The 14,613-nt window shown below is 44.1% G+C and overlaps 1 protein-coding gene across 2 annotated transcripts in view; it reads right to left on the bottom strand.

The window, feature by feature from the left end:
* The window catches only part of MTMR2 (myotubularin related protein 2), a 65,421-nt gene that overhangs the window by 11,786 nt on the left and 39,022 nt on the right, over positions 1-14,613 (bottom strand). For both annotated transcript variants that reach the window (XM_075491064.1, XM_075491063.1), the window contains 4 exons: positions 10,326-10,420; positions 10,038-10,148; positions 7,874-7,975; positions 7,085-7,168 (listed from right to left, as the gene is read on the bottom strand). In XM_075491064.1, the coding sequence (XP_075347179.1) occupies positions 7,085-7,168; positions 7,874-7,975; positions 10,038-10,148; positions 10,326-10,420 (392 nt within the window). The remainder of the gene's footprint in view (positions 1-7,084; positions 7,169-7,873; positions 7,976-10,037; positions 10,149-10,325; positions 10,421-14,613) is intronic.

Raw genomic sequence — 14,613 nt, 5'->3', positions numbered from 1 at the left:
AAACCACCAGAAACCTAGTAATTGTATGTCTCTGGCTAGGTGACTGTATGTGATCTGGAGAGTGATGTGCGACTCCCATGTTCCTCTCAGACGAAGCTCTCTGGTTGTACTAGTCTGACTTGGGCTGGGAGAGCAGGGGATCTATACACACACACACATCACCGAGCTCAGTGTGCCCTGATGGGGAAGCAACTCAACAGCTTCGCAGACGACAACCTCCAGGTAACACCTGAAGCACAATGGGGACGGATCCTGACAACCTGCAGACTTAGTTTGGCCAATGCTGGGAGTTAACAGATCAAAACGGTGTGGTTGCTACTGCGTGCCTGCAAGGAGAGATTTGAACAGACACATGCTGCAGCAGGGGTGAGCACCGACACAAAGCATCTCTGTGGGGAAGACAGATCTACTACAGTGAACGTGGCCAGACTGTTAAGCAGAGAGTCTGATGTAGAGGAACATCAGCTCTTAAAACAATACATGCTTCTGTTCTAATAAACAGTACTTCATTTTAAGGAGGGTGGTGGGACACTGATTACCACTGTTGCAGCTCCCACAGGAAATAAATGACAAATCTAACACAAGTCAGACGAACTGTGGTAATTATGGTTGACCCACACAGACTGCAGCCAGTTCCCCGTCAGAGCGGTGAGTCATGCTGTCAAAACAGGTCATAGCCAGAAATATGAGGAGAGGACAGACCTTCTGTCTAATACCAGTCACACCCTGCTTGTGAACCACCCCTGGTCCTGGGGCCCTCCCTGGGAAGGAAATGTTACTCCAAGGAATCAGCAGAGCTGCCAGGATCATAAGTACCCCAAAACTCTCAAAGGAAAGCTATTTTTGGCACTGCCTGAAACCAAAGAAGTGGCAGAAACAGGCATCAAACAGTGTGTATACACAGTCCAAGCTTACTGATCGGTAAAACATGCTCAGAGGTCTACCTGCTGCACACAGCAAGGATGGACTCTCCTGGGTCCACCAGCTCTGCTGTCAACCAGGGAATGGCAAGACTCTTGCTCTTAGCTATCCATCAGCTGTGATCAAACTGGTTACTATCTGGAAGTGAACTAATGGCAAATGACTGAATTGTTCTCAGTCTTGTCCTAGTAAGTACATGACTGCACTGCAATGGATCCATCAGCAATGCTTGGAGATTTCACCTCCCCCAAATCTGAACTAAAACTACGCTGTCGGCACACTCTTGGCAAGGAAAATGGGAGCTGTCAAGCAGTTACATGGAAGAAAAGCTCCTTTTCATTCTACCCTGCAACTCTACTGGTGCTCACTGAGAAGATCAAGCAGTCACTGGCACTATGAAGCACTCTCTGGGGTGCTGGACAGAACGGCTTCAGCACACGCTGCTCGATCCAGAACCGACACCTCCAAAGCTCTAAGTCTTTCAGCTGCCACCCTGACAAATTTGAATGAAATCTTTCCTTTGCAATAGCCCAGACCAGGAAAATCCATGACAATCCCTCAAAGAAAGAAAAGATGCTGTGTGTCAGCGTTCAAATTTCCTTTGAATCACAAGGAACGTCTGCTTTCCCCTGGCACAGGAGCCTTGAATCACAGCACCACCCGAAGAGGGCTTTGGATTCAGATCGTGACTTTCTTTAAGGACTCGAAGCAAGGAGAAATAAGCAAAGTAGGCTAGAAAAGGAGCTGAATTTGCATCTTCCCAGGACGTTTGCCATGATGCAGTGTAGCTTGTGCATTTATTCATGTTCCTTCAGATTTGCACTTTCTCCAGCTGGAATCAATAGAAAAAGCTAAACATGATATAAAGCACATTGGTATTTCCTCATAGAAGATGCATTTCACTGCTTCCTGGAAAGCTGTAAGCACCCAAAAGCCTACTATCAAACCAACCCAAACTGTTACAGATGTAACTCAAGAAGCCTCTGCAGGCTTAGGACCAGCTCTGGGAGCTGCCTGCCTGTGCACCTGCAGGAAGAACCAGGCATGCCTCGCTAACAGCGGGTGTGATGGTCCAGAAGCTGCTAGGGAACATGGCACCATGCTGGCTGTCCACGTTAGTGACCAGAGCATGCTGCCCTGGCTGGTGCACAAGGTCTGTCTTCTCCAGGTAAACTAGCACTGCTAGTAGACCCTGATTTCAGAGGAACTCGTGTTCAGTTGCTGCCAGAGGGCAAAGTGAGGAAGGCAACACGGCCATATCTATAGTCATAAACTAAATGTACCCATGACCATTTTCACAGAGACCAGCTGGCACAGCGTGCCTCACATCCATACGATTAAACTCATTTATCCTCAACACAGGGGAGTTTGTCCAAACTGCCTACTTGGCTTGTGCCAACCTCTGAGCTGTGCCCAGGTTCAGCAGCAGGCAAGCTGGCCTTGCAGCCCTTCCTCTTCTCTACTCCACAAGGGCCCAACTGCCTCTTCAGGTCCCAGCTCTGATGTGGCCCAGCTGCACAACCACAGCTAAGACCGTCAAGGACACTGCAAAGTGATGTGAAAGAGCTGTGTGAAAATCTATAGACAGGGAAGAAATATAAAACTGCAGATAGAGGAAGAGGATTGTTGAGATGGGGACTGGTAGTAGCTCAAGGCTTCAAGGGAAGAAAACATCATGAAATGGTAGAAAATCCAAGAGGAAAAACTGCGAGTCTAGTAGGCAGTCACTGGGTGAGGGCCAACAGCTGGCTCATCTGTATAGTGGTGTTGACATTACTGGTCAAGATGGCAACAACAACCCAACTGAGGGAGGTGCAGACGCTGATCCTTCTCCTCTCACTAGTGACTGCCTGGCCAGGAAAGACTCTTCAGATACCTTCTCTGAGGTGGTACTAATGCTCAGCCTAGTAGTTAGTTAAGTCCCTGCTATCTTTTTTCTGTGTTAGCCAGTAAATAACTGCTTTATACTTTCAACTTGCCTACACCCTGCATGCACCCTTTGTGCATGGCTAAAGATGCTCAAACTCACTCACTCAAAAGAGGGACGGTAACAGCCTGGGCTGAAGCTATGCCTGGAACTTGCGATGAAGGTGCCCCAGTGCTTGCGAACACTCCTTACGACTGTATCATCTAACAACAGGGACGCAGCCTTTGTGTCATCTCCACACACAAACCAGACTTGGTTTCCCTCTGGATAGTTATTCATGCTTTATTTCAATGACCTGAGGTCAGTTATCACTTGACCTATGCATGTTGTAGAAGGCGGAGTTTCTTCGTCTGCAGGGAAAAATGGTTGAAGACACACCAGCATGGCACTGAAACCACCACCTTGCAAAGCACATGTTTAAGCATAAGCACATGAGGATCTTTCACTTACAGGAAAAAAATAATTTCCTTGCTGGAATTACAGAGTCACATCTCTCTACGGGATCCAGTAGACCGATTCTGAGCTTAGCCATGCAGATACACCCTGAGCTGCAGCGGGAAAGGTCCTGAGTTACACACCAGCAGTGCCTCCCTCAAACTTGGTTTGAGCCATGAGACAGCAAGAGGCTGAGCACACTAGCTCAGGTGCATCCCTACAGCAACACAGGATACAGCTGCCACCGCCAAGCTGGTCCCTCTGCTGCGTACCCAGGTTATGTCCACTTAGCACAAGAGAGCTGTGATCCGTTTTGCAGTAGAGACATACCTAGCGTAAGCAGGACTTCAGCTAAACCATGGGACATTTAACAATTCAATTCTCATTTCACTCCCCTAAGTTACACCCAACAATCTTCTGTAGGATGCTGTTCTCATGCTCTACCTTTCTGGCTCTGGTTGTATACTAATGCTGGGCACTTCTTTTATCCTCAGAACCGGTCAGCTCCTCTTCTGAATTATTAATTTCTGTAAGTTTTCTCTGAAAGCAGCAACCACAGCCCTATACTGTCGCTCCCTGGTACATATGACCAGAGCACAGGATTAGACAAGCATGACTTCTGTAGGGAAACATCACACATTTCCAGCTTCACAACACCTTGTAATATTTTCCAAATGCTCCCCACCTTGTTAAGGAAAATGAAAGCTTTAAGTTACTCCAAAGGCATCTCAAGGCCTTTTGGTTTCAACTGAGTCTTACTCACTTTGCAATTCTGTTTTATACTCTGCCAGCCCGCGTGTAATAAAAATCAGGGAGCAATTTCAGTTTTAAATTTCATTTGCCACATGTGATTCCATTTACTGACTAAATCCCAAACCTCTCTGAGTTCCTTTTGTTCTCTACAGGTTGTTTATTACTCCCCATAGTTTTACACAATCACAGATTTGTAATAAGTTACATATTTCCATCTTTCCCAAGAATGCTAACTGAAGATCGTTCCTAATTGCTATAATCTCTATCATATCAACACATTTATATTAATCTGAAAAAAACTATAATAAATCATGCCACACCCAAACTTGCCATGTCTACCAGTGCAGACATAGATCCTACCATGGATCCTACTCTAAAAGTCTTTTCTGGATGCATGGTAGTTGGCTTCTACTTTTGCGCTGCTCCCCTCTCTCTGTGTCCCTTCTCCCACAGGGAAATGACTGACCTGGCCTAAGACATACCAAGTTAATGCCTGGCCGTACTGCTGGGCTGCTTATGCCCTAGGCCAGTTCTTCTCTAATAGTTTTTAAACCAATTCCAAAAGGTCCTGCAGATAGTGCATCTGTCCTGCTTTTCCATTTCTGATCACAATTCATACAGTCAGAGACAGGTAATCCCATTATCTGATTTGATGATGCCAGTTCTGTTTCACTGTTAACGAATCCCTGCTGCTGTTTCAGGACATAATCCTGATTTATTGTAGTATTTATTATTGTTTTAGCAGAACCTGGTTGGATTAAGAAAAAAGGTTAAGACATTCACACAGATAAATTGAACATCCATAGTTATAAATGCTGAAATTAAATAAACAGACTGAAATACCTAAAAGTTTTGGAGGGGACATAAAGCTTCATGCTGCAGGACCTAAATCAACTCTAACGAAAGGGATGAAATTCTCCTCCTGGCCAGATCACAACATAAACGTCTACTGCAGTATGGTTTGCCTCTTCTTCAGCAGCTGGTGTTGGTCACTTTCAGAGATAAGCTACTGGAACAGACGGATTGCGTGATCTGGAATGGGAATGACTGTGGCCCATCATGGGTAAAATTCAGATAGGTCGTGGCTGCAAAAAATCCTGGTTTGGATTCATTTTTGCAGTTACCAATGTGACCAAATGACTGGAGGCTTCAGCACACGGACATCAGTTTGGTTTCCTGACATCAAAGCAGTCAGGCTAAGGTTTTCCTGTCCGCTCAAAAATGATACAAAAGCAGGTCATAACAAAAGAAGTACACGCTGCAGCAATGTCTCAATCGTGACATGCTTTACACACAACAGTGCCACCTCGTGTGACCAGAAACAAAGCCACCACAGCCCAGAGTCCCATTTTCTTTAGGAAGGCCATGAAGAGCTGCAAATCACATACATGTAAATATATGTATTCTTTCACTGCGTAACCAAGCTCCTGACAAATTTAAGGTACAGCCAATCACAATATAAAAACTAATATGGATAGAAAAGCTTGTATTCTAAAAACAGACATGCCAGGATTAAGAAATTGGAATAATTTACCTTGAAATTCTCAAGGGTCAGCCTTCCTTCTTTCCAGGTATTATAAGAATGTCTTTTGTACTTCATCTGTTTTAACTGAAGCTTGGCTAAGTGAATACTGTGCTTTTCAATGGAGATTATTTTGATAGCACAGGCATTCTTTAGTATTTACTCTAAAGTTCTCAGTCCTGTAAAGAAGCATCTTTCCCATACAGCTTGGGCTGCAGATCCTTCTTTATAAACAGATCTTTCCTTAAAATAACTATCAAGAAAGAGGTAAATTCTAAACAAAGCAATAATCACTGCATTATCTGGTCTTATTAGTCAAAGTCAACCTGAGACACTATGTGTGTCATTGATTACAAATGATTGGAGTTTGCCTCTACTAGGATTTTAGATTGTGGTATCTCATTGCAAAACATACACTTTTTTGCAATGAAGACAGCGGAGGTAAGATACATCTCACTTTCAATTAGCAGCCTAGAAGACAGCGATCTATCTTAGGCAGCTATTTTAGGAGGGAACAAATCACCCCCAACAGTGAAGCTCTCTCTCCCCATCTGTTAATGACAGGCCTAGATAACCAATTTAGAAGGCACGCCCGGCTTTTAGAAGACTAAAGCTAGGAAAATGAATCCCTTCCTTAGGTTTTGGATGTCAGGAATCAGATGAACAACTAGGCTAGGACAGATGTCATGTTTCGGTTTGCTTTATGGGAAAGACCCAAATAAATCTTTAAATTACGTGGCTGTAAATTTCTTAGTTTTACAAAGGAAAATTGGTTTTATCCTGGCAGATCTGGATGAGACAAAAGTTTACTGTGTCCGGGGCAAAACTGTCACCAAATTGTGCTGTTTCCTCAGCTTGAGAATTTCATGACAAGAGTGATTTCATTACAAAAACCAAAATTCTCCCATCTTTTCCCCCAGCGAGGACCACTCAAGTTTTCATCGCAGTATTCCTAATTGACAGCCTACCACTTCACGATCATTAACACCTTTGACCACTCTACTCTGGGCACACTGCAACTGTCTGTTCCAAGCTATGGTTAATCACAATACTCTCTAGGTTGATCCCTATGCTGATTCCCCGAGAAAATGAAGGCATTCTACATTTAACTTTTTTTCCTTCCAAGTTCCTCTTTGAGATATCTTACAGAAAACTGGAAAGAATTAGAACTGATACAAGTAAGAGCTGAAGTGTGAAACTCAACAATGGGATGTCTGCATCCGCATCCTCTGTTCCTCACTGCCAGCAGTGGCTGATAACTAAGCCAGAGCAATAGTTTTTTTCTACCAAAGCCTAAAGTCAGCTTTCTGCAGCCTGAGTAATCTCCAACAGTGGATGCTACTATCTCTAAAGCCGTACTGCTGTCATCAATCACTGCAGTGTGGAGAACAATGTCCTAACCCAGCCTGCACGACATTCGTCAGCAGGATCATTCTCCGCTCCATGTGGCCTGTAATTATATTACTGCATAGAGCCTCACTTCTGAAGAGCAGAGAGGATGAGGAAGGACACGGCACAGTACCAACCTGTCTTCTGTACTCCCAAGTGGGGTCGTACACCTTCCATCCATTTTCTGGGAAAACCTCTTTGTACTCAAATGCAAAAAGTGGCTGAAAGAAAGAAAATTTAGCATTAAGAGCACGCTCAGATCCCACTTCCAGGATGTTTCATACCTCAAATAATAACTCATGACTGGTCCTTCTTTTTTCCCCACTGCACTACTTTTCTTTTAGGGCTTTGTGAAAAAGATCAACATGCTCACTGTAGTAGGTAATTAGTACAACAATGTACTTTCATCTATACCCCTGATCTTGCTTGTCTATTACCTAGTACTTCATGGACAAAAGGAGTTTATTATTACAGAGAAAGAAAAGACTACTTGGGCAAGAACGCTTTTACATATTAAAAACTAGATCCTTTCAACATGTATTTGAAGCAACAATTGCAGTGTTATAACACAACAGAACAGATTAACTGCATGCCAGAACTGGGAGCAGTACAGTCACCATTAGCTGTAAACCCCTGACGGATGTCACTGCGCTTTGCATATTTTCCCTCTGTTACAAGGATGTGAGTATCGGTAAATTATTTTTCATGCATAGACGAATCCAGCCCCACAGTAGTAGACTTTGCCTGTTTCTAGACAATCTAAATTCCTACAGAATTAATTCTAAGACAGATTTTAAAAAACCAGCATTTCTTTTCCTTCAACAAAATGTACCCCATGTGAATATTGTACCAGGTAGATGGGACTGAACAAAACAGCTTACTGTCGCTCTGTGTCTTTTGGTAACAACTGAAAAGAAAATACTTACTAGATTATTTGAAACTGGGAAAGCATATTTCATTAGGTTCTCAAATATGGATCGTCTAGTTCTCCCTTCAGGCTTATGAGCAAATCGCAAGTTTCGAATATCCTAGGAAAAAAGAGGGAAATCAAACTGCAGATTTCCAAACCACTTCAACATCCAAAGAAACTCTGAAAGCCAGCATTCAAAATAGGGTCACATCACGATGCTCTTTCTAGTACTGATATAGTATTGTACTTTGAACACTGTTGTACTGCAACTCTGGGCTTGGTTCAGTGGTCGTCTGCAGCCTCCAACAAAGCCTGAGACAACTGCAAAGGAGCAGAGGGAGTGCACAGGCATGCCTGGTCGGTGGTATCTTGCCTCTACATGAAGCTTTCTACCTGATGAAAGTCTAGGGGAGAGCCCTGCTCAGGGACAAGCTATTTCTGACCGGCAGGACTTTGCGAGACAGACCTCCTAGCTCTTACCTGGCTCTCAGGCTAAGCTGTGCCAGAAGACTGACAGGGACTGCCTCGCGAAGTACCTCCATAGAGCTACTGAACATAGGGAGCCCAAGTCCAGCCAGTTTGGTGCAAAGCAACTAATGCCATATCCCTTTAAAGCTTCCATCTCTCAGAGCACTAGAGAGGATGACTGCAACTGACAACTCCTCCACTTTGCACAGCAGCACAGTTTCCACAAAGAGTGGTAACCCAAGACCTCCTTTCCGTACTCATCTACAAAATCAAATTCAGAAACTAAATAAAGCATCTCTAAGATGCCAAGATTTTCCAGCCAAGCCTACAACTCAAACACTTGCAGTAAACAGTTTAAAAGCCACCAGCAGGAAATGAGCTATCAAGTTCAAGCATATGAAGATGGTACAGCAAGTCAGAGAATGAGATAAACAGCTAAAGACTTAGCTGTCTCACACAACTGAGATTAGGTAATTGGTCTCAGACAGAGAACATTTCAGGATGCATAAGCTATATCTGTACTATGTTATCACACTAAACTGCTCTGCATATCTTGGGCCAAGCAGGCTGGCATTAGATATATGCTGTATAGGGCCAAGATACCTATCGCATAGTTTGTGCCTGGGTTTCCCACCCAGGGAAACAATGCAGTCCACTCAAACCTGACCATGTGTGCAAATCTGCATATAGGCAAAATGGCTGAGGACAGGGAATCCAAATCAAAACAGGGAACAAACTGGCCTACCAGCACAAGCACCTCTACGTTAGCCAGGGAGGATCATGACTGCAACAGGACAAGGGAGCAGCTGGATGATTTGGTATAGATTATATCAACTGCTCTTGACTCAGCACGCCCACAGCTTGTGAGTCTCCTTAGCTTCCTGGTGCCTCAAAATCACAGCAGTGACCAGAGTTGTTGGGGGCTCATTTTCATTCCTTCATCTGCCCTTATCCAGAAAGCAGCATCCTTTCAGCCTTGAGGGGACTCTGACAAGAGCTCTAAGCAGCCCGAGACCTACCAGGTTCAGAATCCAGCTCTTCCCACATTGCTACTGAGGGAAGCAGAGGGGCCATGCCCTGGTGAACAGCGGAGGTAGGAATTTAGGACTGGAAATGGTGGCTTTATCTACTCTGTAGGTCTACAGTAAGCAGACATGAGGAGGTGAATTGTTAATTTTTACTGAAGTTTGCATTTCCAATGATTCCAAGGGCTCGAGAGACACGTGAAATATCTACTGCCTTGAAAGAAATGAAAGAACAGCCTCAAGGAGGACTGAAGGCTACTTGCCAGTCCCTCACCACAAAACACAGCAGCAGGTAGACATAAGCTAACGATTTAGGAGGAAATGTGCCCCTTTCTTGCTCTTGAAATGCAAGTGAGTGAAAGGCATCCTGTACTCCACAATGACTGGAGTCTTCCTGGGATAGCCTGGTGGACAACCCTGAGAACTGCATTAGTGGGATGCAAGCCCAGGTTTCCACTATGAAAAAAAGACATTGCCTAGCACAAAGCCTGAATAAAGGTTTGGATCTCGTCTTGAGGGAGTGGAGCTGGAGAATCCTGAAAATTACTTTTAAAATCAGATGTTTTTTGAAGTGTGTGAAGTCATAATGACTGAAATGTTTTGCAAAACTTCCTACAGTACTACAGAGAAAACCTTTTAAAATGTATATTCCCCTTCCCCTATGGTAAAACATAGATAAAAGTTTACCTTGCATACAATCTCCAGCCCGTATGAATTCTCACCGCGACTGGAAGCACCTCCAATTTTCTCCACTCTGTTGATTACACCTAAAGATGCATCTAGGACAAAAGGAGGGTCCTGTAGACAGTTGAAATTTGTGAGTTTAAAAAGGGGAGGGGGAAAAGTCCCCAGCTCCTGCTCCCTTATGCCTATATTCCCAAACATATAGCTATGATTCACACAGAATTACTCTCAACAAACACTTAGATCTAAAGATTGAGTAGCCAACAAAAGCAGATGGTTTCAAAAGCTTACCCGTTCCATGCTTTTAAAATACAGTCTATAATTGGTAACAGTAAGTGTTCCTCTGATTGCTCCAGTGAAGGGGCAGATGTAAGTAACATCCTTAGCTTAAAAAAAGAAAAAAAAAGTTACTAATTTCATGGTTAATTTATGGAGTAACATTATGACAGCAACAATATTTGAGGGCTCTACTTTTCAGATCATGAAATGAAAACAAACTTAATTTGGGGTTCTAGCCTAGAGCTAGAATGCACGTTTCAGTTCTGTGGAGAAGGTAAGATTTTGGGTATAATCATAGAATCATAGAATGGTTTGGGTGGGAAGGGACATCATCTAGTGATGATCATCTAGTGCCAACCCCCCTGCCATGGGCAGGGACACCTTCCACTAGAGCAGGTTGCTCAAAGCCCCATCCACTTCCAGGGATGGGGCATCCACAACTTCTCTGGGCAACCTGTTCCAGTGCCTCACAACCCTCATAGTGAAGAATTTCTTCCTTATATCTAATCTAAATCTACCCTCTTTCAGTTTAAAGCCATTACCCCTTGTTCTATCACTACAGGCCCTTGCAAAAAGTCCCTCTCCAGCTTTCTTGGAGGCCCCCCTTCAGGTACTGGAAGGCTGCTATAAGGTCTCCCCGCAGCCTTCTCTTCTCCAGGCTAAACAACCCCAACTCTCTCAGCCTGTCTTCACAGGAGAGGTGCTCCAGCCCCCTGATCATCTTCACGGCCCTGCTCTGGACTCGCTCCAACAAGTCCATGTCCTTCTTATGTTGGGGGCCCCAGAGCTGGACGCAGTAGTCCAGGTGGGGTCTCACAAGAGCGGAGTGGAGGGGCAGAATCACCTCCCTCAACCTGCTGGCCACGCTTCTTTGGATGCAGCCCAGGATATGGTTGGCTTTCTGGGCTGCAAGCACACAAATGCTGAGTCATGTTGAGCTTCTCATCAACCAACACCCCCAAGTCCTTCTCCTCAGGGCTACTCTCAATCCATTCTCCACTCAGCCTGTATTTGTGCTTGGGATTGCCCCGACCCATGTGCAGGACCTTGCACTCGGCCTTGTTGAACTTCATGGGGTTCGCACAGGCCCACCTCTCAAGCCTGTCCAGGTCCCTCTGGATGGCATCCCTTCCCTCCAGGATGTCAACGGCACCACTCAGCTTGGCGTCATTGGCAAACTTGCTGAGGGTGCACTCAATCCCACTGTCCATGTCACCAACAAAGATGTTAAACAGTGCCAGTCCCAATACCAGCCCCTGAGGAACTCCACTCGTCACTGGTCTCCACTTAGAAATCGAGCCATTGGCTGCTCTTTGAGTGTGACACTCTTTGAGTGTGACCATCCAGCCAATTCCTTATCCACCAAGTGGTCCATCTGTCAAATCCATGTCTCTCCACTTTAGAGACAAGGATGTCGTGCAGGACAGTGTCAAATGCTTTGCAGGTATAAATTGAACTCTAGGCAAATACCATCACCTAGAATCCTACATTTGCACAGAACTGCCACCCCTGTAAAAAAGCCAGTAATCGGCTGCAAACTGTTTACTCTTACTGAGCAATGCATTGCCAGTAGCTGAGCACACCATGCATGAAAAGAGAAAATGATTCCTGCCTGGATGCATACATTTGAGGCTGCCAACAATCTGCATAAAAGCTAAGGATTGCCAGTAAGCCGGTTTGTGCCACCAAGGACAAAAGAAGGCAGTTGTCCTACATGTGGGCTTTTAGGATGCTTGGGTCCTACACACCCTTGCACACAGAGTCAGCCCTGGGATGAAGGCCTTCATGCTAAAAGCCAGTGGAGGTACAGCAATTTCCAGCAGCCAGGAATATGTATAGCACCCAACTGCCGGTGATTTTAAGACTGAAGTCAGCGATCAAGTTACTCTGCAACAATTCAATTATTTTTGAGCCTGAGTGACGGTGACTCAAAACAGTCCCCTTCTTAAAAGGCCACAAAAGTTTCTCACTTGTTCCAGCAAAAGGCAAGAGGTGCTGCTGGTTTTCCACAGCAAACACCTCCCCTAACTGCCCTTCTGTTTTACATCAATTAAAAATGCCAACATTTAAGTCATTCCCTCCCCTCCCCGCCACCTAGCAGTGATCCATCACATCTTCTGCCATTGAAGCAGTTGGCTGGCTGTGCCGTGGCAATAGTTTACGCTATCACCAACAAGTAATGACACCCCCCCCAAACACACAGAGATCCTTTCAGAAGGAGACCCACTGGCCACAGCTGCCAGACCCATGAAAGAACCCCTGACCCATCTTAATAACCTCAAGCCTCCAAACCCTATGGGATCCATTTTGCAAGGGCTGTGTGAAGCCAGGAGGACAGCTCGCCTCCCCACCAGGTGACAGCCACTACGCACAAGAGGCATGAGGCTACCAGGGTGTCAGGATAGGGACCTGAATTTCTTCTGTCTTTATACCATGAGATTTAGCCTGGAGGAAGGGAGGAAGAGGGAGGGAGGCAACTCATATAACTAAATCATCCTCACGTCAGTTCTGCTTCTGCATAGTCTCCATTGACTCTCAAGATCTGGATATGGAGAAGGATCCTTAAAAAATCAGGAGTGACTAATTCAGAGCAAAATATGTAGCACAGAAATTTTGGTTAAAAATAAATAAAATAAAAAATATATATATATGCGCTAGCAATTTCATTATTTGTTTATTTATTTTAATGTACATGCATTTGTTGGAAGGACAATTAAACATAAAATGCTTCTAGCCAGTTCTAATTAAACCAAGTGTTTCATTATTGGCTGATTATTAATCACTTCTTTTCAAAGACTAGTTTGACAGAGGTTTGAAAGCAGACTGACGAAGCATAATAAGGGTGAGGGCAGCCTGCCTGGTTTTTCCACTGGAGTTCCCATTATTCAAAATGTAATTTCAAAATGTTTTAAAAAAAAAAAAAAACAAAAAAACCCCAAAATCTACTAATAAGAGAAGTGTACATTTACATCTGAAAAGGAACAGGATTTCTGGGTAAAAAGGAAAGGTGCTAGAAAAATGTTTTCCAGGTAAGGAATCCCAGGCATGATCTCAAACACTGGCCTTGCCAGCTTGTAAGCCACATCACCTTTCACATTTGCATTTTATTAGCTTGGTTTCCTAAGGAAACACTTTTACTTAATCACACTGCACATGTACACATGTACCTACACACATGGCTTGTCTGACCTTAACCCTACCACTGTCGTATGGTTTCAGCAGTCTCTATCTGATAAACAGGGATCTCCAAGGCATTAAAATGCTTCACTGTTTGCGAGAACGGATGCCAGGTATAATAGAGAGGTTGTACTAGTGCTACTACCAAGGGAAAGTCTAATAAGCTCAGTCTTTGGCAGATATAAGAGAATACATATGGGAGGAAGATACTGGAAACCAGGATTTACTAATTCCCCTGCTTATGGAATTCTTGTCTTTTGTAGGGCCAATCTTACCCTAGGTTATTGGGTCGGCTGAAATAATTTTTCTTCCCTTCCCTGTAAAATCCAAAGAGAATTACATTTGCCTTTCTTCACACTTTTAACAGGAAATAATTATTGCTGATGAATAACAAAAATTTCCTTTTTGCTACCTTTAAGTTCTTGCTGGACCAGGCAGCTGCTGTCTGGCCTACTCCAAAAGCCACCCAGTCTTACAGACTTACGTGGCTCATCACATCATTTGCCAACAGATAAAACACTGGTAACTCTGATCTCTTAAACCATTCCCCAGGAACCCTTCAAAATGTAGTCTTGCTGTCAGAGCTAACTGTGTCTGTGGAGTGAGTTAGATGTCAGTCTGCAGTGCATGGTTCAGAGTCCTTCGGAAAGGAGTAGAGAAAAGGATTGAGCACTGAGGTGGGGATTTTTTTCTTGGTTTTGTTTTTTGTTGTTGTTGGGTGGGTTTTTTTGGTGAGGTATTTTCAGTTTTGGTTTTTGGGTTTTCTATTCTTAGGACTGAAGTTGCACTCTTCCATATAATTTTAAGAGGAAGGCAACATCTTAAACTAGTGAATGCAAAATCTTTCACAGGAAATTGATCAAGAGGCTTACTCAAACTTTCAGACTGGAGTGCATCAGCCAACTTGATGCATGCCAGAATGTCTGGATGGGGAAAAAAAAAAAAAAAAAAAAAAAAAAAGCCCCATCCCCATATCACAGCAAGTTCTCTGCAACAACACTATATCCCCTCCTGCAGTCTATGACAGACATTGGACACACAACTGTGCTGTGTCAACCTAAGAAGTTACCTTGTGGCAAGCACAACTTGAGAGAGTCAATCCATGTCCTCTCAGGAGGCAGCA

The sequence above is a fragment of the Mycteria americana genome, chromosome 1 (assembly GCF_035582795.1).
Source record: "Mycteria americana isolate JAX WOST 10 ecotype Jacksonville Zoo and Gardens chromosome 1, USCA_MyAme_1.0, whole genome shotgun sequence".
NCBI lineage: Eukaryota > Metazoa > Chordata > Aves > Ciconiiformes > Ciconiidae > Mycteria > Mycteria americana.
This window is presented reverse-complemented; position numbering and strand designations above follow the sequence as displayed.